Source organism: Trematomus bernacchii, unplaced genomic scaffold (assembly GCF_902827165.1).
Source record: "Trematomus bernacchii unplaced genomic scaffold, fTreBer1.1, whole genome shotgun sequence".
Classification (NCBI taxonomy): domain Eukaryota; kingdom Metazoa; phylum Chordata; class Actinopteri; order Perciformes; family Nototheniidae; genus Trematomus; species Trematomus bernacchii.
This window is the reverse complement of record NW_022987513.1, coordinates 5,449,434-5,476,080: the sequence shown is the minus strand read 5'-3', so window position 1 is coordinate 5,476,080 and position 26,647 is coordinate 5,449,434. Positions and strand designations below refer to the sequence as shown.

At 41.8% G+C, this 26,647-nt stretch overlaps 1 protein-coding gene across 2 annotated transcripts in view; it reads right to left on the bottom strand.

Moving 5' to 3' along the window:
- Positions 1 to 26,391, bottom strand: part of abr (ABR activator of RhoGEF and GTPase) — a 126,551-nt gene extending 100,160 nt beyond the window's left edge. The window contains exon 1 of one of the 2 annotated variants that reach the window (XM_034152866.1): positions 25,329 to 26,391. In XM_034152866.1, coding sequence (XP_034008757.1) covers positions 25,329 to 26,133 — 805 coding nt within the window. In that variant the 5' untranslated portion in view covers positions 26,134 to 26,391. Of the gene's footprint in view, positions 1 to 5,015; positions 5,268 to 25,328 lie in introns of those variants that run through there. The other variant, XM_034152876.1, reaches the window with a different exon arrangement.
- Positions 26,392 to 26,647: the final 256 nt, after the last annotated feature.

Below are 26,647 nucleotides of genomic sequence, written 5' to 3'. Positions count from 1 at the left end.
AGCGAGCCAGCAATGAAGTTGGCTCCATCCATCACAGTAGGAGAGGGGGACCAGAACAGTTGACAGGCAGGGAAACCCACCAGTGTGGCGTAAAATGTAGAGGCATAGCATGAGAATTGTAAGCATCTGTTTTTTTCATTGATCCAGTATGCGCTGAATATAAGTGTTCCGCTTGTCAAATAAATAAAACATTCTATTTCAACGGTAACAGCCATGGATGAGTAATAAAGTAATGATGCATCTCTCATAATGAAACAATCAATATGACTTTCACAGTATAAATAGCTGATCAAATTCCTTTGTGCGTGTTAATGTTCATTTAAAAAGATTTGCTTTAATATCATTTTATGAACATATGTTTTGATTGACAGGTACGTTACACAAAGCATTAAGTCATTATTATAGCAGCTTTCCTCCTACATTTACTCCAAACAGGATCGCCTCTGAGGCCCAAATATGGATTTCCTGAGAACTATGTCATCACAACATGTATGTTTTCCTACATTGTATCACTCGAGCGCACCACTGCGTTGGCACCAGGACAGACAGCAGATTATTTCACAACCAAAACATGTTATTCCATAATACTATCAGCAAAACTGGCAGAAGAAAGTAGGGATTTCAAAGCACATATTAAGCCTTTACAAACTGGTAAATGGCCAACTCACACAGTGGCATTTTAGCATGGCTTGCTGGGCTGGCCACCAGTTCTCCCCCACACACTGACAGGATGTACAGAAGTGAGGATGTACTTTTTTCTTTAATGCTCTCTCAGAGCGGCACACATTCAAGCCTGCCTCTTTCGGATTAGGGAAAATCGTTTTGACATACGTGCATGTGCGTGTCTCTGCGTGTGCACGTATGTCAAAACGAAAAGCCACCTCGGCTGTGCCATGCCAAAATTCCCATATTGACATAATCTAGCTTAATTTTAATGTTGCTTTAGCATCACATGGCTCTGAAGCAAGCCACATTCTTTATATTTCTCTGAAGGTAAAAGCATTGACTGCCAGAGTCAGAAGTTAGAAATAATGGACATTTAGGGTAAGTAGGGTAAACGTGTGCTAAAATCAATGTGATTTTAGGGTTAGGGTTAGTTTCTGAAATGTTTATTTAATCTGTTGTTTTCAAGTGAAGCTGACAGTAAACTTATATTACAGCTACATAAAAACATTGAAACCCAATGAATATTAAGTAAGGTTGTTTATACATCTATGTTGGCCATAGTGATCCAAATGCACTGTAGTGATGTGAAGATAGCAAGTATTGAAGCCAATAAGGCCAAAAGAGTGTATTCCCACAGGGAGTCGAGTATGTTCAACACTGACCACTTTGTCATTTATGACTGCCTTCTTTTCTCTGATCTGTTGCCCCTTGTGTTCTCAGCCACCCAGACAGCCCATTCACTCTGAACAAGTTGTGTAACAAAGAGTCAGTGAATCAAGGGTACAATTTGACAAAAGCATCCAGAAAAAACGGCCAATTCTGGTCCAATGTGTAGACATAATAACCATACAATTTGGTGCAAACCAGGCAAGACTAGTTAACATGTTTTTTGATAAAAGAAACAAATATTTTTAGCAGCTGTACTTATGCAATGGACTTTTCTCAGTCAGCACAAACCAATGTGATGCATTGCTTACCGATGAACTACAGAGACTGAAAATGGAGACAGTGAGACCATCAAAATGTTTCTAAAAGACATCATGATGAGTGATGATAAACTAGATCACAGCAAGAGGAAAACGAATCAGGTAGTACAGCATAAAATGGAGCGGAAATAAGAGGGTTTTGCAGAAGTATTTTCTAACTGACACACACACATAAACGCAGAAACACTAATAGCCGCCTGGGAGTCTACCACTTATGCTGCTGACTGGACAAATGGGGCAGAGGATGACTGATGGGAGGTCTGGGCCAGGGATCTGTGTACTTACACCGATGTGAGTGCATACAGCTCTGCACCTTAACTGTATGTGCAACTCTCATTTGTTTTTATTTGTTTTTTATTCTGCAGTTATAATGCACATCTGTGTTTAGAATGTTATATGGAAATGTTGCCTTGATCAGCTGTGGATGAACAGTAGAGCTGAACAGAAAGACTTCAGCCTCCTGGGGGAAAAGGCAGCCGTGGCTCTGAGCATCCACTCCCCACTTTACTCAGCAAGTGGAGGATGTGTGGTCACCGCTTAACATTTAGCCATTAACACAAGAGAAAGGATGCAATTACAGCCAACAACATGTTGGGTAATCCACTACATTACTAGACTATGGGAAGGATGGGACTGGGTCTGTTGTGTGCTGATGTGTTATAGCCTTTAAACTGGGGAATGGGCGGTTCAGGGTCAGTGGTTTACTCCTGCTACAGTAGCCCCTCAAAAAGTTCACAGAAGTGGTTTATTGCTACTCCCCTGAGTGGAAGGAGGGGGTGTCTTCAGCAGCACTTGAAGTACAATTTTTTTTTATCCAAAACACACAGAGGCACACATGGTAAAGGATAAAGGTTGGTGTGAAAGCAAAAGGATGATGAAATGACAGGTGCATAAAAGGATTGTGCCCTTTTCCCTCAGAAGAGCTGGTACAAAGCCAGCATTCAGCCTGTTGTAATGTAAATGGCCTATTTCCTTTTGTACACATCTTCTCACTGAATTCAAATGTGTTAAAGTACATCAAGCCAGGACGAGAATAGCAATTGTTAAAATAGTACACAGAATAAGAAAACAGTCCCTGGTGATAGTTATTCATTACCATTCAGTGACACTGACCTGATCCATTTTTGAAAAGTGGAATAGAGAATAATCAAAAAGCAAATATTATAAAATATTGCTTCACTGTCAGACCAAGAAATTGAACCTTGATGCTTCAAAGGCACATCACGGATGCAGCTCTCCACCTAGCTTAGCTTAGCATTTAGACTGGAAGGACCTAAAGATGGCGCATATTCAGTCCAATGTGAAATTATCGCCTGTGGAAAATACGTTTCCATCTTCCTGGTTCACTTCCAGGATAAGTAGCTAGCTGAGTATACACAGTTATGTTTTTCCCGCTTGCTTACCTTGGCCCAAAGAAAAGTTATAAACATTGCCATCACTAATATAATTTACACCTAAAGTATATCTCCCCGACAGACTCTAACTATTTGTGTAAACTCTTACTTCCGGCAGTGGCTCAGTCAGTAGGGGCTTGGACTGGGAGCTGTAGGGTCGCCGGTTCAAGTCCCCGACCAGACCTAAAATGTGGAGTGTGGACTGCTACTTGGAGAGGTCCCAGTTCACCTCCTGCCCTGCCGTGGTGCCCTTGAGCAAGGCACCGGACACCCCCCTTACTCCCAATGCTCCCCGGGCGCTGTACAATAGCTGCCCACTGCTCCTAGTACTAGACTCCTGGTACTAGGATGGGTTAAAAGCAGAGGCCAAATGTCACTGTGTGCTCTGCATGTGTGACCATTAAAGAGAGTTTCATCCCTCCCAATTCTATTCTAAAACATAACAGTCAATTACCATCATACTAAATAGAAATAGCTCTATTCTCACACCTCAACCACACATGTTAATCCTGCAAGTCCTAATTTTCACACTTCATTTAGCAAAATGATAAGTGTAATGCATCAATAAAAACACATTATAATGTATTAATATACACTCTTTTTTTGTAATGCATATAGTGAACAGGCCAGTAACTGTACAGTGAGCTGATGACATTATCGCTCCTAAGCTTATATGAAGAACTACAGTAACTGCTGCCAATAAAATAAGCTGCACTTCTGACAACATGCCTGAACTGGTGGCTCTTTCTGTTTCTGTATTACTAACATCCCAAACACCATCACCCCCTTTCCCTCTTCCTCCCCAATTCACTCCCTCTGTACAGATTGAGGCATGGTAACAAAGCAGAGTAAAAATCCCAACAGGCTGTGTCATGTGCCCAAAACCGACCGCACACACACGCCCAAAACCACACACACACACACACACACACACACACACACACACACACACACACACACACACACACACACACACACACACACACACACACACACACACACACACACACACACACACACACACACACACACACACACACACACACACACACACACCACACACACACACACACACACACACACACACACCACACACACACACACACACACACACACACACACACACACACACACACACACACACACACACACACACACACACACACACACACACACACACACACACACACACACACACACACACACCACACACACACACACACACACACACACACACACACACACACACACACACACACACACACACACACACAGCAAAATGGTATACACACACTGCCCTAAATTAAAGCATCACAAACCACTGCCCAAATCTGGGTCTATGTAAATAATCCTCATTCAAAATATTATTTTTACAGGATAAATTGCATTTGTTGTATGCAGTAAAAAACAGATCTAAGTCAAGCTGATTTAGGAGGGAAAGCAGCAGGATTTTTTTTTTTCTCAGCCTTGTTTCGTAACACCTGATCTGAAAACAGCAGCAAACTGAGCCAGCTTACAGTACGGCATGTCAGACTGTGTCAACAAGAAGACCGATGTACAGCACAGATTAGAAATTGAACATCAGACAGCTCGTGACCTGGATAGGATGGAACATAAAGTTCTGCTTCCAGGTTGGAAGCATGACTCACACACTACATTTCTCCAGGCTTTCCCCTGCCTCTATGCCCAGTCGCCAGCAAAGAGCCCCACAACAGCTGACATGAGCGGAACAGAGGCAGAGGAAGGAATTGGGGGGGGGGGGTGACCGTGTTGTTATGGACAGCCACAGTGATGCACGTTAATAGGGACTCCTGAGAAAACGTAATGTGCTCGTTGCTCCGGGTGTAAGGCAAACATGCAGCCTGTGAGATGGAGAAGGAGGGGGTGCTACAGGGCTAAAGGTAAAGGCGAGCGGAAAAGATTAATGGGAAGTGATTTAGTGTGGAGTAAATAGATGGATGATACGTACTGCTGTACAAGGTGTCGATCCAGGACAGCCGGGGCAGGCCACGAGCACTGAGGGGCTCCATCCTCCTCTTCTCTCCCTTTCTCAGTCACTTTCTTATTTGCTACGTCCTTTTTCTGTCGCTGCGTTTCGCGTTGCCTCTTCTCTTGTATCCTTATCCTTGATGAACAGCCTTCATGTCGCAGGAAGAAGCTTAAAGAAACCTTAGGATGAAAAAATGTCGAAAGACACCTCCGGGGTCCGACAGACAGACGAGCGAGAGAGCCAAAAAACGAGTGTGTGTGTGTGTATGACACAGATGGAGAGAAAACAACAGGCTGGAGACGAGCACCGCGGACCGTTGCTAGGGGAAGAGAGAAGCACTCCCTCTCTCTCTTTGGCTTGCTCGCTCAATCCCACCCACCCCTCCTCTCTCTCTTTCTCTCTCTTGATTCTGCGCGAATGGTTCATCAGCCTCTCTCTCTCTCTCTACTGACATTTCTCTCTCTGTGTGTCTTCAAGTAGAGAAATTCAAAGGAGATGCATGAAGGCTGGTTGCCATTGATGCTCCTGTAAAATGTGAATGAACACTGTCTTCTCTCTTTAAGGGATGCCATTTAATGAATCCAAAGGAAGATTCACCGTCTTGTCTTATCTTTTAGGTGAACAGCTTATTGCTTGCTTCTTAGTATCAGAAGAAAAATCTGATTCTAAATCTTAAATTCCCCATCTTTGTCACACACCACCTTCTTTCTCTTTATGAAACAAGTCTCACTTAGATTTAAAAGAAATGTTGTCAAGTCTTTTTCAAAACCGACCAAGATGGAAGACTAAATATGTTGTAAACCCAATAAATACAAAGGACATAAAATAGGCAAAAACAATGACAGGCCTCAAAACCATGCAAATAAGAAAACAAGCAGTGACCAGGAGAAGCATTTTCTAGATCCCTTTATCCTAGTGCTATCTGTAAAACATCATGACATCTTTTCGCACGCCATATCATTATTATTATTTTTCCCTGAGAGGCTGTGTGTTAAAGGGACTAGTTCAGATGTCATGTTTTGATATAAACCTGTCTTCTTCTGTCCCCCTTGCCACTTGCTCTGCCCCCCCCTCTTCTACACCCACTCACATGAAAGAGACCCACAAACATGAGCGGTTGTGTGTGTGGGTTTAAAAACGGTGGAAAGGTTATCGGACAGACATTACTGAAATAAAAGCTCCTAAAATAAATAATATATGGGGTAAATACTGGACAAAAATGGAGCAATGTTTTCCTTCTCTAAATACGTTTTCATTATCAATCAATCAACAACTTTATTAATCCCGCAAGGGGCAATTGGTTATGAGCAGCAGCTTATGTCATGTACACAGGCAGGAACATACAGGAAGAAAACACACAGATAGTGTATGCCTGCTATAATGACCTGAACACATTCACATACAGACATACCACTACATCATAGGAAAATAATCAAATCATCATTTTGTCATTACACAATTAAGAATTTTATAGACGTCTTTATTGATTTTCAAATGATCTCTCCGTCAGGTTTTAATGGGGACATTAGCTCCCCTGTTGCGTCCCGCTGACAGCGCCACCACACAGCCCCCTTTATTTTCATCGGGCCCCACGCTCTGTGTTTATGAACTCGTGTGCTACAGAGGAGAGAAATTAGAGGCGAGCATCGTGCCAGCGGCAACAAAGCCTGATATGAAACACTCCCCTCAAACCCCTGTCAGGTTCACTCCTCCCCCCTTCATCCCCCTCTAACCAGCATGGGGGAGGAAAGACGAGAGGCAGAAAAACTTCAATTAGGAAACAAAGGCTGACAGGAGACACCCCCCCCACCCATCCTTCTCGTCCACCCTCAGCAGGCAGAGCACCGGGCCCCGAGCCCTGCTCTGCTCTTTGTCTGGCTCTTATATGCCAGCTGGAGGAAACACACATATATAGCATACATGTATTTGTCTAGCCAGAGGTCATGTATGTGTGTCAAGGCATTTAATGTAAGCCTGCATCATTAGGGTTATTAATGAATATAAACGTGTCCTAATGAGGGAAGAAAATCTCACTGGCATGACAAAAGTATCCAAAAGTCAAGGTTGGAAAAGCACGGGCATACACCAAAAAACATATATACATGTAACACACACACAGACAGACACAGGTACATGTAAAGGGAAAGCCAAGCAAGCGGAGAATAACTTGGGGGTTGGTTAGTGCTGGCACTTCATCAAATATAGATTCATCTACTGTACAGCCTTACACATCCTTTGTCCCACACACACACACACACACACACACACACACACACACACACACACACACACACACACACACACACACACACACACACACACACACACACACACACACACACACACACACACACACACACACACACACACACACACACACACACACACACACACACACACACACACACACACACACACACACACACACACACACACACACACACACACACACACACACACACACACACACACACACACACACACACACACACACACACACACTTCTGTGTGTGCATGTACCTGTGTTGTCCCAAATGCCCCATCATTCAAGGGGCAGAGCCTAACAAAGAAAACACACACGTGCCATGCTCTCTTGCTCTCTCTCTCACACACGCACTATATGCAAACACACTACGCTGCATGTTAGTCTTCCTGGAGCGTTGCAAACGTACACACTTTGTATACTGTAGTATAAAGAGCCATTACTAACTGTCTCTGAACACTTTGACACACACACAGCTTTCACAGCTGCTTCAGGTAAGGGCAGTTGAAGTATCTATCTAGCTGCAGATGTTGGGGGGGGCACTCTGGGTCTTTGTAACGCAACAACAAAGCTTAACACAAGCAACGGCTCATTCTCCTTAAAGGTCAACAACATTGAGCAACAGTGTGTTTTTAGTGTGTGTGTGTCGGTGTGTGTGCGTGTGTGTGTTTGCGTAGTAAAAGGCCAAGCAGCCGGATTGAATGGATAAGATCTAGACTTCAGGCTATTTTAATCTAAAACATTTCCATATCAAAATTGGTTTTCACAGGAAAGGAGGTACATTGTGTTTAAAACCAACTCACGTGGACATTTGCAAACAATCATATGTGAGTGTGTGCAACTAATGTGGGCTGAAACACAAACCGGAATCCAAAAAAACAATCAATCATTTCTCAGTGCAACGAGAAATAAGGACTACTACAACACACACACAAAAGCCTAAAATCCATACCTCCCTTTGATCATGCATGTAATCCCACTGTGCGTAACTCAATGTACTGCATGACGCTCAAAGGCATATTTAGGCTTCACAAAGTCAAAACTGGTTGTTATTGTGAGTTTGTGTGTATAATTAGGCAGTGTTGTAGCCCACCAGCCAATCAAACTGCACCCCAGTCCTCTCTGTTCTACCCAGATACCCCTGCCCCAACCCACTCCACTAACCCCTCCCACACTTACCCCTTTTACACTTCTCTACATTTCGATCCTAACCCCAGGCATGAAAGGGGGAGGTTTGTTGTTAGCACAAATGTTCCAGCCACCACCCCATTCTAAGGGGCAGCATCCACAGAGAGGTGGCAGTGTGTGTGTCTGATGCCACTCTGCGCCTCATCTTTGCATCATCTGCGCTGTTAGAGGACAACAAAGCAAACCAGAAATGTTAAAAGCTTCTTCTTTTTTTACAACCTGTTCCTGAACCAACTCCCCCGCCCACACACTTCAAATGTTTTCTACTGCTACTGGTTTGTTAGTGTTTGCACATGAGAGTGAGAGAGAGTGAGGCTGAACATACAGGAAATGTTTCCATGTGAGTGGCTTCAGAAAAAAGCATAATGAAGCACTGGAGCGAAACAGTATTCACAGAAATACAAATAATTTAGGACAAATAGAATGTGTCTTGGTATAGAAAGAGAATCTAATTAAGCGATCACTAGAAATACAAATGAATATTCAGTAATATAAATGCAATTAAAAATAGGGACACAGGATTAGGACTGGGAAAATATATAAAATACATTTCAATGTGTCTTTTAACACATTGAGCTTTATTAAATGCTAACATCAGCGTCCTAACATGTTCACGAGAGGCCCTTTCTTGGTATTGGTACTCATATCTAAACTATATAAATATAAGGTAAGTACAAGTTGCAATTTTGACCCTATGATGGAGCTTGATAAAAAGTTGAGGGGCCATGATAATATTACAATGCATACTGGGGAGTGTGTACAGAAATTCATGGAATCCAATAGATAGCATTAGCATGGCTAAAAACAATATATATTAACAGAATCGTACTTTATACTCTGGGCCTGATTCTCATTGAGCATGACGTTTTAGTTGTCATTGAAATGCAAATATATTTGACTATTTCCAATATTTTCTGACCTTTTAAGAAGGAAACTAATGAGAACAGGAGTTATGCAACTTAAAATGCGGCCGAAAGTTAATGTACAATTTATCATGGATTACGTTTTTTTGTTTTCAGCCCTTTGTGAGCAACTCTCCAAAGTGTGGACACATTCCTTGGAGATGTAGGACTTTCATTCTCTGGCTATATGTTCTCTAAGCAACGTCTTTTTGATTTGGGGGTTGGGGGAGATGGCAGCAGGGACGAGCGATGACTATGCATTATTAAAAAGCCCAGAGAGCACTAGTGATGAACGTCTGCTTATTAATGCCTGAAATCATCTGGGGCGTTTCTTTCATTGTTTGTTATTCTCTGTTAGTTTCTATTTTATCTTAAAGTAAAATTGAGTTATAGGGCCTATGGGTTTAGCTCTTTATCTCAATAAGTGTTCTGTCTGTTCTCCACTTTTGTCATCATCCCATTCCTTCTTCCTCTATTCCGGTGTGTGTGTGTGTGTGTGTGTGCGTGCGCGTGTGCGTGTGCGTGTGTCACAGCATGTGCTCTGGCAGGCAAGATCCCCGCTCACCTCATTTGCCCTAAATCTCCCCCCCCAACTCCTTCATCGTCCAATTATGGTGAATCAACCCGTCTAGCCAACCACTATGATGTGTATGTGTGTGTGCGTGTGCGTTTGTAGTAAAGGCCAAGCAGGTGGATTGAATGGATAAGATCGAGACTTCAGGCTATTTTGATCTAAAATGTTTCCACATCAAAATTGGTTTTCCCAGGAAAGGATGTGCATTGTGTCTTAAGCCAACTCATATAGGAATTCTAATGTGGGCTGAAAGGTGTTTTCTGTTTCTATATTAAACCAGCCTCTGATTTGTGCCAAGACAGAACTTCTTTAAATACAATCATGTGTCTGTTTGTGTCAAGGAAAAAGAAGAAGGTACAAAGAGATTGAGGATAGTGTATGTGTATGTGTATGTGTGTGTGTGTGTGTGTGTGTGTGTGTGTGTGTGTGTGTGTGTGTGTGTGTGTGTGTGTGTGAAAAGGAGAGAGCAGGAGAGAGTATTCATCTTTTGCCAGCTGAATTCACTTTGATCTATTGAGGTCAATGTGGAAATCATCTGAATCATGCTGTGATTGGACAGACACCAGATAAAGAGAGCTGCCCCTCCACACACACACTCAAATGTGCACACACACTGTAAGATGTGTCGCATGTGTTATTTATGCAGTTTGCTCATCATTAGCGTTGGTTTGTTGCACAGAAAAGCTAGATTTTTCATTTTTGCAGACACACTCGCATGCAAAGTGAGCTAGTCTGGCATTTTAAACCAACCTAGAGGAGACAAGAAAACGCACAGCTGCACTTGTTTGTTTGTTTATGTGTGTATATTAACACAAAGGCACCATGCCGCAGCGCGTATCCAATCGACACATTTATTTCTGATCTGATGTGTCGGCATATAAAAAGCAAAGCCAACATCAGGTAACAGAGACAAACACATGCAAAACAGGTTGTAGGTAACATACATTCAGAAAACAATTACATATGGTTGAAAAAAATACTGTATTAAATGTAAACAAGCCATTTTAAATGTGCAACGTTTCAATCTAATAGAGATCTATATCCGTCAATGACGTACAAAGATCTCTGTTAGATTGAAATTGTACACATTGAAATTGCTGGGAGCTTTTAATACAGTGTGTGTATGTTAGAGACACATAACCCCTTTATTTAGGGAGATACAGGGAATGCAGCTAAACTACTGCTGACTGAATATAGAACTACTGCACTCTAGTGTTTAGTTTCTGGAAACACAGGTTTAGGGGCTCAAGTGAAGACATTCAGTATGGGTAATGTAAAGGAATTTGAAAAGGGAAGAAAAGAAACTGATGGCAGGGTAAAATAAGTAGGAATTTCACGTCACTTACGTAAAGTAAACGCATCCTGGCTGATATGTATCATTTTACCCTCCAAGTGTATCGTAACTACAGTGATTGTGTTGGGCTCTGAAGTAGAGCTGCAACGACATGTGGACTAATGGATTAGTTGATCGACAAAAAAATTAACTAAATAGTTGGGATTATTTTTCTAAGTATTTATCATGAAATATATAATCAAGTAAGGTTATCTGCATTTTAATCAATAATGTAAGGAATTCATTACAACCCAACTGTGATGGATCTTTAACTCAAAAGAGATCCTGAACGCACCATATGAGACACACACACCAGCTACAGTTGCGCATGTTACACCTGTTGACACCCATTGTGTTACTACTCACACAAGTAAAGATAATTAACATGCAGAAAGAATTCCCCCCACTGTACAGAATTATTTGAGCACTATTACTATTATTGCCACTAATCATCTGAAAAAAACACTGATACTACAGAATGAAAACAAAACACACCACAACCAAATTGCCTTTTCGAAAGATGTCCACATGAGGGTGCTGTGTCCTTCTCACAATCCCACAAGTTCTCTCCAGTTAGGGTGTGCTCTCACAAGCATTATGTCATTCAAGTGTTTGAGGTTGCAGGAAAAAGCACATGCTTAACTTTTGTTGTAACTGTTCAACAGTGCCTGTGACAAATGAAGTTGTGTAGGGATAGAAAACAACAGCAGCGCTATCTGAAGAGCTGAGCAGGCAACTCTTTTTGTAATTTGCAGTTTCTAAAGGTAGTGGTAAATTCAAGACATTAAAGCTTCATTCTAGAATTATAAAATGTGGTACATGTGATGCCGGAGCTGCAGAGGGATTGGTTGGGCAGCTGACACACCTCCTGAATCAGGTTATCTGTGTCATCAGGAATACACACACTCACTGACACATGAGAGGAACACTTACTACAAAGCAAACAGTGAAAGTCAGCTATTTGTCACACATCTCTACCAGTCCTGCTGGAAAAAATTAAAAACACTTTTCTTTGATGCTTCACTAAAATAGATTTTATTAATGACAGTCGGCTTGCTAGGTCAGGGGTGGGGCTTTAAAACCGTTATAGTGGGCACCCTGGTAGCTCACCTCAGAGAAGGTGTCGCATGTGCAGCCTTACTGCAGCAGTAAGTAAGGCAAAAAGCCCTAAAAAAATCTAACCAAAAAAGCTTTTATTATGAGGAAGCCACTTGCAAAGCTATTGTGAAACAGTCAAATTAAGTAGATGCACCACACATTTGTTTGAAGGTGATTATCACTGTTTGGTCTTGGTGTGTGTACATGCTGTTAAAGAGCCACAGACAAATACAATGTATCTAATTAAATGAAAGTTGCAGAATTAGTTTAGCATGAAATCTAATCCTGAAAGCGAACAGTTACGTGTTGCATTGCTCTCAGTATATTTGCCAAGGCCATGTTAGAAACCGACAACCCGACAAACAGGTTGTGGTCCTACAGGAAGTTCCCTTAACACTCTACTGGAGGGATCTTCTTCCAAGTATCATGCCATTGTGTATACGTTAACACTACACCTGAAGGCTCGGTGCAGCTAGTGTTTCCTCATGGGATCACACACACACAATGACACTTAATACCCACTTCGGGAGCTAGTGTGACCCGAAACTCTTTGCTTTCTCTGACTCAGACATTAGTCGGATAACCAGTGAGGAAGATTTCTAGCCCTGACAGAATAAACATTATGTGGCATTAGGGATGCTCCGATCAGGGTTTTTGTGGCCGATCGCCTATCACCGGAATCAGAATTGGCCGATACCGATCGCCGATCCGATCATTGGGTGGGTCCCCCCACCCACCTATGGGGATCTTCCATTTAAAGTGATTTTTAAAACTCAGTTAATGGGGCTCATTTTTATATTGCTTCAGTTTATAATCGTAACGGATCGAAAAGTTCAGATTAATTAATTTTTTTGTTCCACAAACAACAAACAACATAATTATTACATTCAAATGAAGTACATTATTCAAGTTTACATTAACTTTGGATAATAACACTCTCTCTCTCCCTCCCTCTCCTGACAGCCCGTCAGTATCTCATGCAGCTCGCTAATCCAGTAAAGAGTGAGCCGACAGTGAAGAATACACATATTTATAACTAGTTTAGCTTGTTCCAGAGGTAGATAAACTAGCTAAGTGTGTTAGGTCTAACTCTTAGTGTGTGTTCTGCTCCGCTCACCAGTCCGTCACAGCAGACAGAGCTGCAGGATTTCTGCTTCACACACGTTGCATACCGCTATTTTATTGTCTTTTTCGGACACCTTAAAAAAACTGCAAGACTGGTGAAGCCATTTTGGCGAGCTTCTTTTGCCGCGCACAGAGAAAAGTGTCATGTATTTTGCATCATCTGATCAGCACTCCTGATCTGCCTTTATAGAGAGCACCGATCACACTATTAAGAGTGAATATCAGCCGATCGATCGGAGCATCCCTATGTGGCATCATAACTGGAAGAACAACTAGTTTCTATTTTGCAATTGGTATAAAACATCTGTTTAGTGGTTGTGTTTATCTGTTTCTTCTTGCATCTAGGAGGAAGTGAAAGTGATGAGCGTAGCAAAGGAAGTCCCTTAAGACATTAACCAGTGCACTCTGGGAGAGAGATTTGAGAATGCTTTTGTGTACTACTACCTACTGTATTACAGGTGTAAAATGTCTCACTTCAGTGAAGGCAAATATTTCATCAATTTACCTGTGTGAAGCTGAGAACACAAATAGATTTATTTTGAAAGACACAGAAGAAAATGAGTGACAACATGTCTTGCAGTGCTGAGAAAGAATAACTTCACAGTGTTCAGGGAACAATGAAAGCCACGTCCTACTGTGAGAGCTATGGAAGCCAAAAGTCTGAGCCAAGTCTACTTATTAAAGGTGATGGTCCACGACAGTCCAAGAAAACATTTCCCCAAGGCTGCCTTCTGAAACAGTAACACTGTCACCGTTAAAACTTCACACACCAGCAGGGAGACACAAAGCCCGACATTCAGGGACAGAACAGGAGCAAAGACTGCAGTCACAACTAGTTCACAGGACATGAAATATACAGCCTACACAGCGTGAGATTTTGACTTTCAAATACTAAGCTGTAGAAATAAGGAACTTGTGGTGAGCTAATATCACGTAGTCATCTTATAACATCCTTAAACATGGACCAATTGCTGTTCAGATAATGTGTCCTTCCCCAATCAGTCAGAGTCATCAGATGCTGACCGGTGGTAACTTCCTTCTGCAAAAATGTCATCCATCTGAAATGTTACTACTAATGGAAAACATGACAAACACTTCAATGTCGTATAAGGTAGGAAATAACCCAACAGAAGTGTGTTGCTGCATTAGTGATGCAAAGCAAGGCATAACTTTATTATTAGTAAAATATTTCATCAGGTGCACACCTTTGACGAGTCTATCAAATGTGATTTAATCTCGACAGAGGGAAGTGAAGTGAAAAGACAGATATCTTTCTAACGTTAGCTGGTTAATTTATAGTTGCATCTTCAACGTTCTGATTGTAAATATGTACCGCAGAGAGAGACACAACTCTGCAGAGAGCAAGAGACAGAGTATTTTTCTGTGGTCGCTCTGGGGCTAGATAACACTGCTTTTCTCACTTTGATAATTTTTTTTTTTCTTTTTCTTTAACCTTTATTTAACCAGATAAAAACATTGAGATAAAATCTCACATTGAGCAATAGGTTGAGATTTCATAACAGCCTTGCTAGTCACCAGGCTAGGTAGGTAGCCATGTTAAGCTAAAGTTAAGACGTAATGGCAAAGGACGTTTAGTTACTGTGTCTGTCCACTGTGTTTATATACAGTAACAGCCTGTAGATGGTTTATACAGAATTACTATAGCGTTTGTGTTGCTCAGCTTATAGTAGCTAGTTGGCTAGATTGTGAAAAAGCTGTTGAGTGTGCTAGCTTAAGAGAGGCAGAGGACATGTGATTGACTGAAAGGTAAGGGGGGAAGGTATTCGGAAACATTTTGAAAAACAAAATTGTTCCCATACTAATTGAAATACATTTAATAAAATAAGGTTTACTTTTGATAATTTCCTCAATAATTTTACAAATTGTTGGTTATTTGTATATTTCACGAGATTTGTTCATCAGAATTATTTACATCAGAGTGTCTTTATTCAATACTGAACACGTTGTTGTTGTTTAATACAACATGCAGGAATCTAAAAACCCATCAACCTCAAACATTTTTGGGGGAGTTCATGATTAAATAGCTGACCCCCCTTCAGTCAAAGTGGGAGTAGCTCCAAAATCATTTGGGAGTAATGAACTGATACAGTGTGTGGCCATGCACACCCACTGGCAGTGTTGGAGAAGAATGCTTCCCACTGTGGGCACTGAACACACACACACACACACACACATATCGCAGCTCCTCACCACACACGCCACACTGGGTCTCCATGGCAGCCTAAGCAGTTAGCCAATCAGAGGTAGCCTGGTGTTTCCTTTGATTTCAGGCAGAGTTAACGTTTACATCTAAATGGCTACAATGAAGAAAGGAGTTTGTGTTTTGCATACAGGCCGAGTCTATGTAATTAATAAATGACTGCTCGAAAACCTAAAAGATGTGAAGTTGCTTTGACCTGAGCTTTCTGCACACTGCACATGGAAACTGACTTTCACATTGTGCACTGAAATAGGCTGAGAACCTTTGACAGACAACAGGGTAAAGTGAGTCTCTTCTTCTCAGTTGAAAGACATGTGGTCTGTAATTAAATAAAACCTGTGCATCTCCTTCATTTCATTTCATTTACAAATCAACCTCAGTGAGATCAGTGTATTGACGTCACTTTCATGTGAGACACACGGTGGTTTGTTCCTTTAGTGGTGCTGTAGCAGAGCTGTATGAATCAGTTAACTGACAGGAAAACCACCACTCCACCACAACTGTGTTTTGCAGCTGCTCAACACAACTTCATTTGAACTACAAGAATTTCACATAAAAAAAACGCTGTGTTTCCTGTAGTTCTGTATTCCCTCGGTACAAAATATTAGCACAAAGCCATCATCTGAAGGAAACGCAGTGAGTGAGATAGCAGGTCCTGTTTGTTTGTCTAGTATTTGTTTATAAGACGTGTTGACTCAGGGTGTTACAGCTTAGCCCAGTTTCAAGGGAGATGGGAGCAGTAGCTGAGGCTTTTTAGGGTGGATGGAGAGTACAGCTTTTTGTCTAGAGGCCAGGGTCGTCAGCCTGTAGCCTTTCCCTGCTCATCACATTGTGAAAATCTTTCCAACGAAGCAATTTCCTGAATAGCAAACCATGGGAGGTTCACACCTTTGTTGATCCTAGGAATGGATGCCAACACACACAGGGCAGTGCGTCAATGTCCCTTCAACAGTAATCTGGTGGGAAATCAGGCACCGTTAACAAAGCTCTACTTTAATGGGGTTCATTTGTTCTCAAGACCAGACTAGCTGTACAATCTAACTTTGTGAAAAACACAAACTTCTCAACATGCTTAGTGTTTTGCCTCATTAGGTTGAACCAGGGTGCAAACAATCATTTGTCCACTGGCCTAATGGCTACTTCTTGTTCAACATTTGACACTCAATAGTAGGGATGGGTACCGAGCCCCGGTATTAAACGGGCCCCGGGGCTGAATTATTAAAGACCGTGGTACCGTTAGCTCCGACGTTATCGGTCTTTTTATCGGTACTGGAGACATCTAAAAAATATGTCATGTGTATTATTGCTACACAAACATTATATTGCAGTTTTAGTGTCGCCAACTCTGTTTCTAATACGTAAAAAGACTGCAAAATGCGTCATTTTTTGTATTTTCGATCTCTCCAATCCAGACGAGAGATCTCTCTCCCCCGCCTGTGTGTGAGGGGGCGGGGCAGTTTACACACACGCAGCTGCTACATGCAGCAACACACACACACGGAGGTGATGGCGGAGAGAACGCGCTCCGAGGTGTGGTTAAACTTTACCCGTCTCGCTCGTTGCCTAAAGTGCAATAAGAGTTTAGCATGTCAGGGCGGTAACACGAGCAATTTGTCTAAACATCTTGCAAAAGTGCACCACGTTCAGACGGAGGAATGCACCGGGTTCGACTGTCTCTCTAGTAGCTCTGTAGCCCCATCCACGAGTAACGTTTCCACGTCAGGTATATTATGTATGCTAGCAGCAACACACGGAGCTAACTCAATGATTCAAACATGGGTTAATGATTAGAGGGAACTGAGTTATTTAGTTTGTTAAAGTTTCAGCCATTCTGTTCACAGTTCTGTCATCACATTATTTAATATGATTTGTTAAAACGTTGTTTCTGTTGATGTGAAATATTATGTATTTCATTTAAATAAAAAGCAATGTTAGTTTTGTTCACAATTTGTTAATTTTCATTTAATTGTTTATTTGAATAGGGACAATGCACATTAATGAACACTTTAGACAAATAATGCTTCAAGTGTAAATATGCCGGATTTTAGCTTTGAGCTAATTTCCATCCGTAGTCCCTGACATACAACATATAGTTAGTTTACCTAATTTTTCTCTCCAAAAGAACCGATAAGAGTACCGTTAAAAGACCGGACCGATAAGCGGTATCGATAAAAGTAGTAGTACCGTTAAAACCTTAACGATACCCATCCCTACTCAATAGATAACCATTCTTTTGTTTGCTGGTGAGTGATACAAATGTGGAACCCTGGGAACAACCACAAACGTGAGAGTGCCAGTTAACAATGAAACCAAATGCTCAGTATAATGCCACATTTTAATCCTAAAGATTTTGATTGATGAAGGTCTTGCACCAAAACGTTGGCAATAAGTGTATTGTTGCCAGTTTGACAGTGTGCAGGAGTTTGTTAAAGGGGCCTTATTATGCTTTTTTGAGTTGTCCCTTTCCTGTAGTGTGCTTCGAAGTTTTGAGTGCATGTAAAATGTCTGCAAAGGCTAAAATCTGAAAGTTCCCTGCCTGAAAAGTCTTGACTGGACTCCTTTGTATAAGTCCGTAACATAGTGACATCACTGTAGCACATACAACACTATGGTGCTTCTTTCTATAGGCTAGCACTCCAACACATTGTACCTTATAGGCTAAGGGGCGGGACTTCTCTATGTTTAGTTTAGTTTAGTTTATTTTTTTTTTTCGAGCGTGTAAAACCAAAGAAAATACAAATGAAACAAAAGGTGATACAGACATGATACAGTACTATACAAATGAATGCAATAACAAAACGAAACATTTAATTAATAATTGAATAATCTGTAGTATCATTGTCTGATATCAATAAACAACAAAGCTTTAGCTCATTACACGTCCGAAAAGTGATGTGATTGACTAATCACACCAGAGCCGGTCAGCTAACCAATCAGAGCAGACTGGGCTCTGGTTTCAGACAGAGGGTAAAAAGAGGTGCTGCAGCACAGGTAGTAAGTGAAAAATAAAGACATTTTTGAACATTAAAGCATGGAGACGGGTCACAGTAGAGGAACAAAATAAAAACATGAACCTGAAAATGAGCATAATAGGGCCCCTTTAACAACTTTATGGTCTGTAAAACCTAAATAATCCTAGTATGATAATCCCCATGATGCATCTGGTCCAACACCTTACCGCTTTAATCACTCATCACAGTTTCGGCAGACGTCACATCACAGGATTTTTTGTGGGGCTACAGTTACCAGACTGACTGTCTTTTAAACTAGGATTGCACTAAGGCAAATGCTGCTAAAATGAAAAAAGCCCCTTAGAGGTAACAACACTTCTCTTATGGCCCGTCCACACAGCGGCGTGCGTTGAAGCTTCAACGCTTCTGCCCATTCACTTTGAATGGGGTGACGTCACGCTTCGCCGAACTGCATTGTGGGAGCGAAGCGTAGCTTCAAAAGCGTTGCTCGCTGCAAAAGTTGAGCAATGTTCAACTTTTGAAGCTTCGGCGGAAGCGTCAGCCAATCGAATCATATGCCAGTACAAGCTCTAGCCAATCAAACCGCGTGCTTGTGTGTTCGGGGCGGGAGATTCATGTGATTGGTTGTTGGTCGAGTTTCAGCCCCCCCCGCCGGCAAGCTTCAACGCACGCCGCTGTGTGGACGAGCCGTTACGGCCCCTACACACGGCGGCGTGCGTTGAAGCTTGGCGGTGGGCGTGTCTGAAGCTTGGGGAGTTAACGCGACCAACGTGACCAACAACCAATCAAAATTGCATAAAAGGTTTTACATGTCACACTTTATATGATGAACATTTATGACATTAATGTCTATGGTGCTATTTTATGCAACATTCCATGCTGGCTAAATACTGTCTATGCCTGCTAGCTGTCCATTCAAACGAAGTACACTGGATATAAACTCCCCAAACAGGCGAAAACCTACCAGTTTCACCCACTGTCTCTGCCACCTCCCTCCATGCCTGGCTCCTCCGGTTTGTATCCCGGTAGGTGAACAGGGACTGGTCATATAGCACCGGGTGATTCCCTACCGCTACAATGATTTTGTCCTCCATTTTTTGGAACATGAGGAAATGACCTGCGGTATGGCTCTCCCAGCATACACGCCAATTTGATTGGCTGACGCTTCCGTCGAAGCTTCAAAAGTAGAACATTGCTCTACTTTTGAAGTGAGAAAACAGAGGATATAGATATGTAACATGCTAGAAACAGATTGTGACCTTTATATACAATTGTTCTTACACTTGTATTTCACACCTCTGATATAGAACTTGGGTCTATATAAGTGCTGCATTCATTTTAGAAAACAAGCGATGATGCTGCAAAACCCACACCTCCTCCTCCATCGCAGAGACATCCTGTCTGCCTGCCTGCACAACCATGGCGACTCATTCATCACCAAGGCAACACAGGGAAAAGTCAGGCCATAAATAGTACTTTCAAGGATTAAAAGCCATGGATTATTTGACTGCCAACACTTTGAAGAGACATTAGATTTGATGAAAAAAGTGTCCCATTGTTCACATTACTGCTAGACTATTTGGATGCATTATCACAGTACCCACTACCCAAGCTTTCAAAGTGGGCTAAAACAAATGTCCAAGTGAAAACAGAAGCAAGAGAAAAACAATACAAGGGGTGCAACACATTTTACGATTATTTTTCCTTGATTATTTATTAAGTCTGTGAAATGTCAAAACACCCTGAAAAAGAAACCCAAGGTGACATATTTGATTGCTTGTTATTTTCAAAGAGCAGTTAAAGACCTCCAAATTAAAATGTACCATCAAAATACAAAAATGTCAAATGACAGCAGCTGGGACAAGCAAATATTCAGCATTTGGCTGAAAATTGACAAAACAATGAATCCTTTATCAAAATGTATAAATGTATTTTCCATCCATTGGCTCAATAATACATCAACTAATAGTTTGATAGTAAGTATTGTATACATTCAGCCACATACTGTAGTTCTGCTTGTTTTAGACCAAATGCCTGAGCTCCACAGCAGTGTTGCCTGGGAAATATCTCAGATGAGCCAGAGAGTTTTGAGAGAAACGTACTGTGATTGTTGTGATATCCTGCCTATACGTTCTGAAAGGTCTCTCTGCCAGTGTAAAGCCTTAACTTTGCAGTAAGACTCTGTAGTAACTTGAGCCGTCAAACTGTCCAGTAATGACACATACAAACCAGGAGTGTGTACGGAGTGAGGCCTCAAAGCCTGTAAACTGAAATCCACTGGTTTATGAAGAAAGCCAACAAACCAAATCTGAGGTAGCATTCACACTACAGAGTGTTAACATGGAAACAAAATGACATGTTCCCCTGCTGCACATGCTATTTAGGACAGGCCGAGACAAGCCCTGCTTATCCGAGTGGAGAAAGAGCCAACCACTGGAAGAAAGAAGAAATATGTGTGTCATATCCAGCAATTCCTCTGTAGTAGAGTGACAAGAACAGGTTTGTTCAGCTGTTCTCCTTTCTGAGCACATCAAGTGATCAAAATCAACCATGCTACAGTCTTATCAAAAACAAGTGTCCTTATTATGCATACAATACACAAAGACATGAAAAGAATTAGCTGAATGACACAGCATGTGATGCAATTCAACAGAAGCTCTATGGTGCAAAAAAGCTCCACTGAAGATACATGTCACATTTGTAGGGAAGGTCATTCATTTCTGATCTTATGAATTAATTCCTGGGACCAAAATGGGTAGGAAACCACAGATGTGTTGTCATCTTGCAAACAACAACAATATATATACTTTGGCTCTAATAGGATTATCTAAAATACAACCTACTCACTGCAGTGTTAACATCAAACATGTTTCCGAATGGTATGTTTTAGCAGGGCCTTCAGTCCAAAGACTTTAATTCCAAAATGATACTTCCACAGTCAAGAACCAAAATACTTGTCAGCGCAAAACATCTCTTATCGGTAATACTATGTGTGTAACGCTCATATTAAATTAAATATCAGGCCTTGGTTGGTTAAGCCTATCATTCCAGAACTAAATATTTACATACAGTATCTAAGAATACTGTGTTGTACTATTTTTCACACCTGGCTACTTTCTGTGCTAGCAGCTGACGGAGTGTGGTGTAGGTAAGAGGAACTGGAAACTGTGCTCTAGTCTCGGTGTCTAGAAACAAACAATTCTTAATGAATTGACATGAACTTTAAGTAAACTATCGCACTAGCTTAATGAAACTTTATCACCAATTAAAAAGTGAGTCACACTTCTTCACAGGAGGGTGTTTACCGTTTGAAAATAACAATTTATTTTCTATGCTGATCGAAATTGCTGTGGGGCTAAAAATAACCAACCCTTACTCCCTAATTTGACCTTAATGTTGCTTGCAATCAATAAAAAAAATTGACATTTCTCCATACGAATGCTTCAAATAGTTATGAAAGCTAAAAACTGGTATCTGTCTATCACTACTAATTGTTTTCTGCCTGTGACTAGATAAGCTAATGAATAACAAACATCAATAAAGAAAACTATTTTATTGTTCAGACTTGTTCATTGAGATTTTCAACAAAGCTTAAAATAACAGAGGATTACTCCCGGTTTAGAAGAACACAGTGGCGTGAATCAGAGGTGAATCACAGCCTGCAGAGAGGCCAGACAGGTGGCTTCAGACACATGACCTGATGGGTGACCTCTTCCCAGCAAACACACAAAGGCCTCGGCATGAGCAAGACCCCTGGCATGTGCCCAGAGCTAGTGGGGGTGTGTGTGTGTGTGTGTGTGTGTGTGTGTGTGTGTGTGTGTGTGTGTGTGTGTGTGTGTGTGTGTGTGTGTGAGTAGCGGGCACATAATAATTTCCCATGGCTCGACACACCCTCTATTGTTTAATCAAGTCTTTCCACTGATTATCCCAGTTCAGATCACAACATCATTTTCCTGCCGGACAACAAAGATGGAATAGATTAAGGGACTTACAGTAAGTGCTGCTTATCCTTACTGAGCCACAGGTTTACGGGAAATGCATCCCCCTATAACTTAAATGGAAGACAAACAGCGTGTCATAATGAGAAAACAATGCAGCTGTTTTCTTTTCAGTTTCTTGGTTCATTCAATATTTCAGAAACAAGACTAGCTCTTGAGATGGAAGACGCTCTCACAGTGAGTCATGTCAACGGACTTTCTTTTAGAGCCATTTCCCACAAATTCACGTCTCATTATAATAAAGTAACACATATCAACAAAAGGTGTGACTTTAAATGACAACCTTCAAAAATGACGTTGAAGATTTTCCTGGTTTGCTTAATACAATTATTTCAACATGTTATTCCCCTTTAGCATCACCATTTAATTCACTGGTGCCTACATGTAACAGAAAGGAATGATTGGGCCGGAAGGTCTCTTTCTGCTATGGCTAATGTTTCTTTATTTTGTGATTCTTGTTCAAATACTAAAGTCAGTCGTTTAACAAAATCCTTATAATCCAGACCAGTTAAAATACAGTAAATCCCTATAGTTACCATGAAGCCATCAACAGAACCACAGAAAATGAAAATGAGCTTACAAAAATAATTAAGCCTTCCATAATATTAAGGGGAAGAACAGATTTGGGAACGGATGTGTCACAAAAAAAAAGGTTTTGTCTGTCTTCCTCTATCTATTCCAATGCTCAAGTTAGTCATTGACCTTTGACTCATGGCATGCAGACAATCTGTGTCACTGTCAATATTGCGCCACACTTTAAGGAGGAAGTGACAATGTAATGGCATACCATACTGTATTTCTGTGAATCCTACATCCTGGATAAGCCTCCATATTATTTGTTTTGCTCATTGATACCATCTTCTCAGGGGCTGGGAAGTAAATACATTTTGTAATGGGGCTGCAATTCTGTAATCGCCATTGGAATGTCATAAACGCATCACACTTTTGTATCGTTTTCTAATGTGTCTGGTCCCTAGAGTGTAAGACTGTTAGAGTTGCTGGTATGCTGATTCTGTCACCATCAGAAAGGTCTATAGCTGTTTTCCCCCTGTAGCGACAATTTCCCAATAAATGATGACGCTTAGAGGTTAAACTTGGCTCAAAGCTGTGACACATTCTAAACAATTCTGTACTGAAGTTAAAGTTTTAGGATATTTAACAAAGAAAATAAACAAACAATAAGCAAATTAAGACCGTACAGTCAACAGAAAATATCAGGCTTTGTCATCCACAAACCCCGAACAACAGGTGCCCTAAATACCATAAACCACATCCATGTTAACATGTGCGAGAGTGGCCAATTACAAATGTGTGTGGTGTTAACAATAATGATAATAATAATAATAAGACAATAAATAACATCTAAATAAGCATTTGGGCTCCTACGCCCCTGATTCCAGTCTTTATGCTATGCTAAACTGAGTGTCAAATGGAAATAGCTTCATATGTACCACACATACATGAGAGTGGAACCAATCTTCTCTTGGCAACAAAGCAAAAAAGTGCATTCCTAAATGTTGAACTATTCCTTCAAGCCACTCTGCAACTCAAAGCATGTCAGCAAAACAATCTTGCAGTAGCTTCCATTTCACTTTATAACCTTAATCTGGGGGTTTAGGTATAATCTGAGGTCTCAACAGTTTTTAGCTCTAAACTACACTGCAGCTCCCCTCAGGGTTAATCTAAAAGACCAGCAGACCTCTTCATTTTTGGGCCGTAGCTACAATTGAGAAATCAGTTCAGGCTCCTAGATAGACCACTTAATGCTGACTGCTTCACACACAAGACACATAATGTCAACACTAATGCAATAGCACATACATTCTTTAAGGCTCTGTTTATGTACTGCAGCAAAAGCATAGACAGAATACCTTGGGCCTAGTCTGAGGTAAACCACTAATCCACGTGATTTCAAGAAAATGTGATGCAGCAGAGTAGTACAAAAACAAGAAATATCTGATTAATCAGTACTGGTTGATTACTGTTCCCTGTTATGCCTCTACCTGAAAATGCAAAATGAGGCGTGAGCTCTCTAAAGTCATCCACTTAGAGCAATTCACTTTAGGTCTGGTCCTGAGCCAAACTTAGGAAGGGTCTCTTGATTTTATGATGTCCGCTCCAAATGGAAGAGCTGGCTAGCCACAGACATCACATAACTTTTCCGATCAATTGTCCTGTGGATTGCAGGCCAGTGAACAGGCCGCGCTACAATATTGACAAGCTGCTCAGTCTGTGCACACTGAGGTGATTAAAGTCAAATGCAATACATGCATTTGTTGACAATCCACTGTGTCTATTAAAACATGCCATAGTTAATGAAATGTCATCTGTCATCTGTTGAGATGTTTTAGTCCCCTTATGTATTGTCCTTTGCTGCAACCCAGATGTCTTGAATTACTTACTGTCAGGTCTCTTGTTGCACTAAGAGTGTATTTGCTCTACTTGATCCTGATAATCACCAAGGGTCTCATAACTTAAGAAAAGCCATGGCCATTGATTGCACCGTTGTGTTGTGTTATACCAGGTTATTGTGGGGGTAGTAATATTGTTTCTTGTATTTATTAATATTTTATATCGGGTAACAAAAGCAGTGGTAGTGTTGACATTAAAACTCTTACCTGCAGAAGAGGAGTCTTCGTGGTCGGAGCTCAGGTATCCGTCACTCCTCCGGTCCGGGGTGCTGCAGCCGGAGCCGCGGGAGGGTCTGCAGAGAATCTGCGGGAAGGACGGGGACAGCCTGCCGTCGTCTCCGGAGTCAAAGTCCCTGCTGTGGCGGAAAGGCCGCAGGGCATTAGACGTCCTCTGGTTGTCCCTGCCGCCCATCTTTGGAGCCAACAAGTTATTCCTGACGAAGTTTTCATTCAGCTCCGTATCCTCGTATTCTCGGTCGCTCCCCACGTCGTTATCATTCGGTAAGGCAAGGACAGGTGGGGCCGTGTCCCCTCTCTGAAAGTCGAACCTCCGTGGCGGGACAGGGATGGGGACGGGCTTACCTGTCTTGCCGCTGAACCTGGCTCGTTCCCGCCCGAAGGAGCTCAGGACACCCGGTGTACTACCTGCCGCGTGGAGCCACACGCCCCCAGCCTCGGACACCTTGGTCCTCTGCCCGTCGCCCTCATCCTCCTTCTGCCGCGGTTTCCTAATATCCCCCGTCTTAGAAAATGAACGCTTCTCTGCGTTAAAGTTTTCATCTTTGCCCTCAAACCTTTCCGGGTCGTTGCTCTTCTGCCGAGCCACGGTGGTCTGCAGGTAGATCACCTTGAATTTCTCCTCCGCCAGAGCCTTCTGCAGCCTCTTCAGGTTGGCTTTGCTCGCCTCCAGCTCCGACTCGATGTCCTCTACAGACTTCAAGTCCATTGTTGGTACCTTTCCGTCAGGAAATTCATTCCTCCAGTGTTTTGCGAATTCCTCCTGTTCCCACATGTCGATGTTAGAAACGGTCTCTACGCCAAACACAGTCTAGTAACAGTCAGGGAGAAATGTCGGAGCCAAAATGTCCTTGTCTTCTCCGACAGTCAGCGGCGTATCTGTGAAAAATACCCTCCTTCCTCTTCCTAAGTTAAAACTGTCTGTCGCAATTAACTCGAGTGTTTTCTGACCATCCTCAGCCTCCCACACACACAAACAGCAGCGTGTGCACAGAGAAATACGCATAACAAGTTGCCACTGCGCTGAAAACTTTCGAGACTTCCTGTATTGAGACGTGCTGCCTTCAAGAGCTGCTCGAACAACTGTGTTGTTCTGTGCTGTGTAGTTTTACGACAATCAAACCAAATCAATGCAGCACACCTTCATACCAGATTTAGGTGTGTTCGGCTTTAGTTGCAAAAAAACAAAACAACACATTTATTTCCTCTGGCCTTAACATTTAGACAGAGATTGGAGAAGTACTCAGATCTTGTACTTAAGAAAATGTAGAAGTACCAGAGTGTGGGAA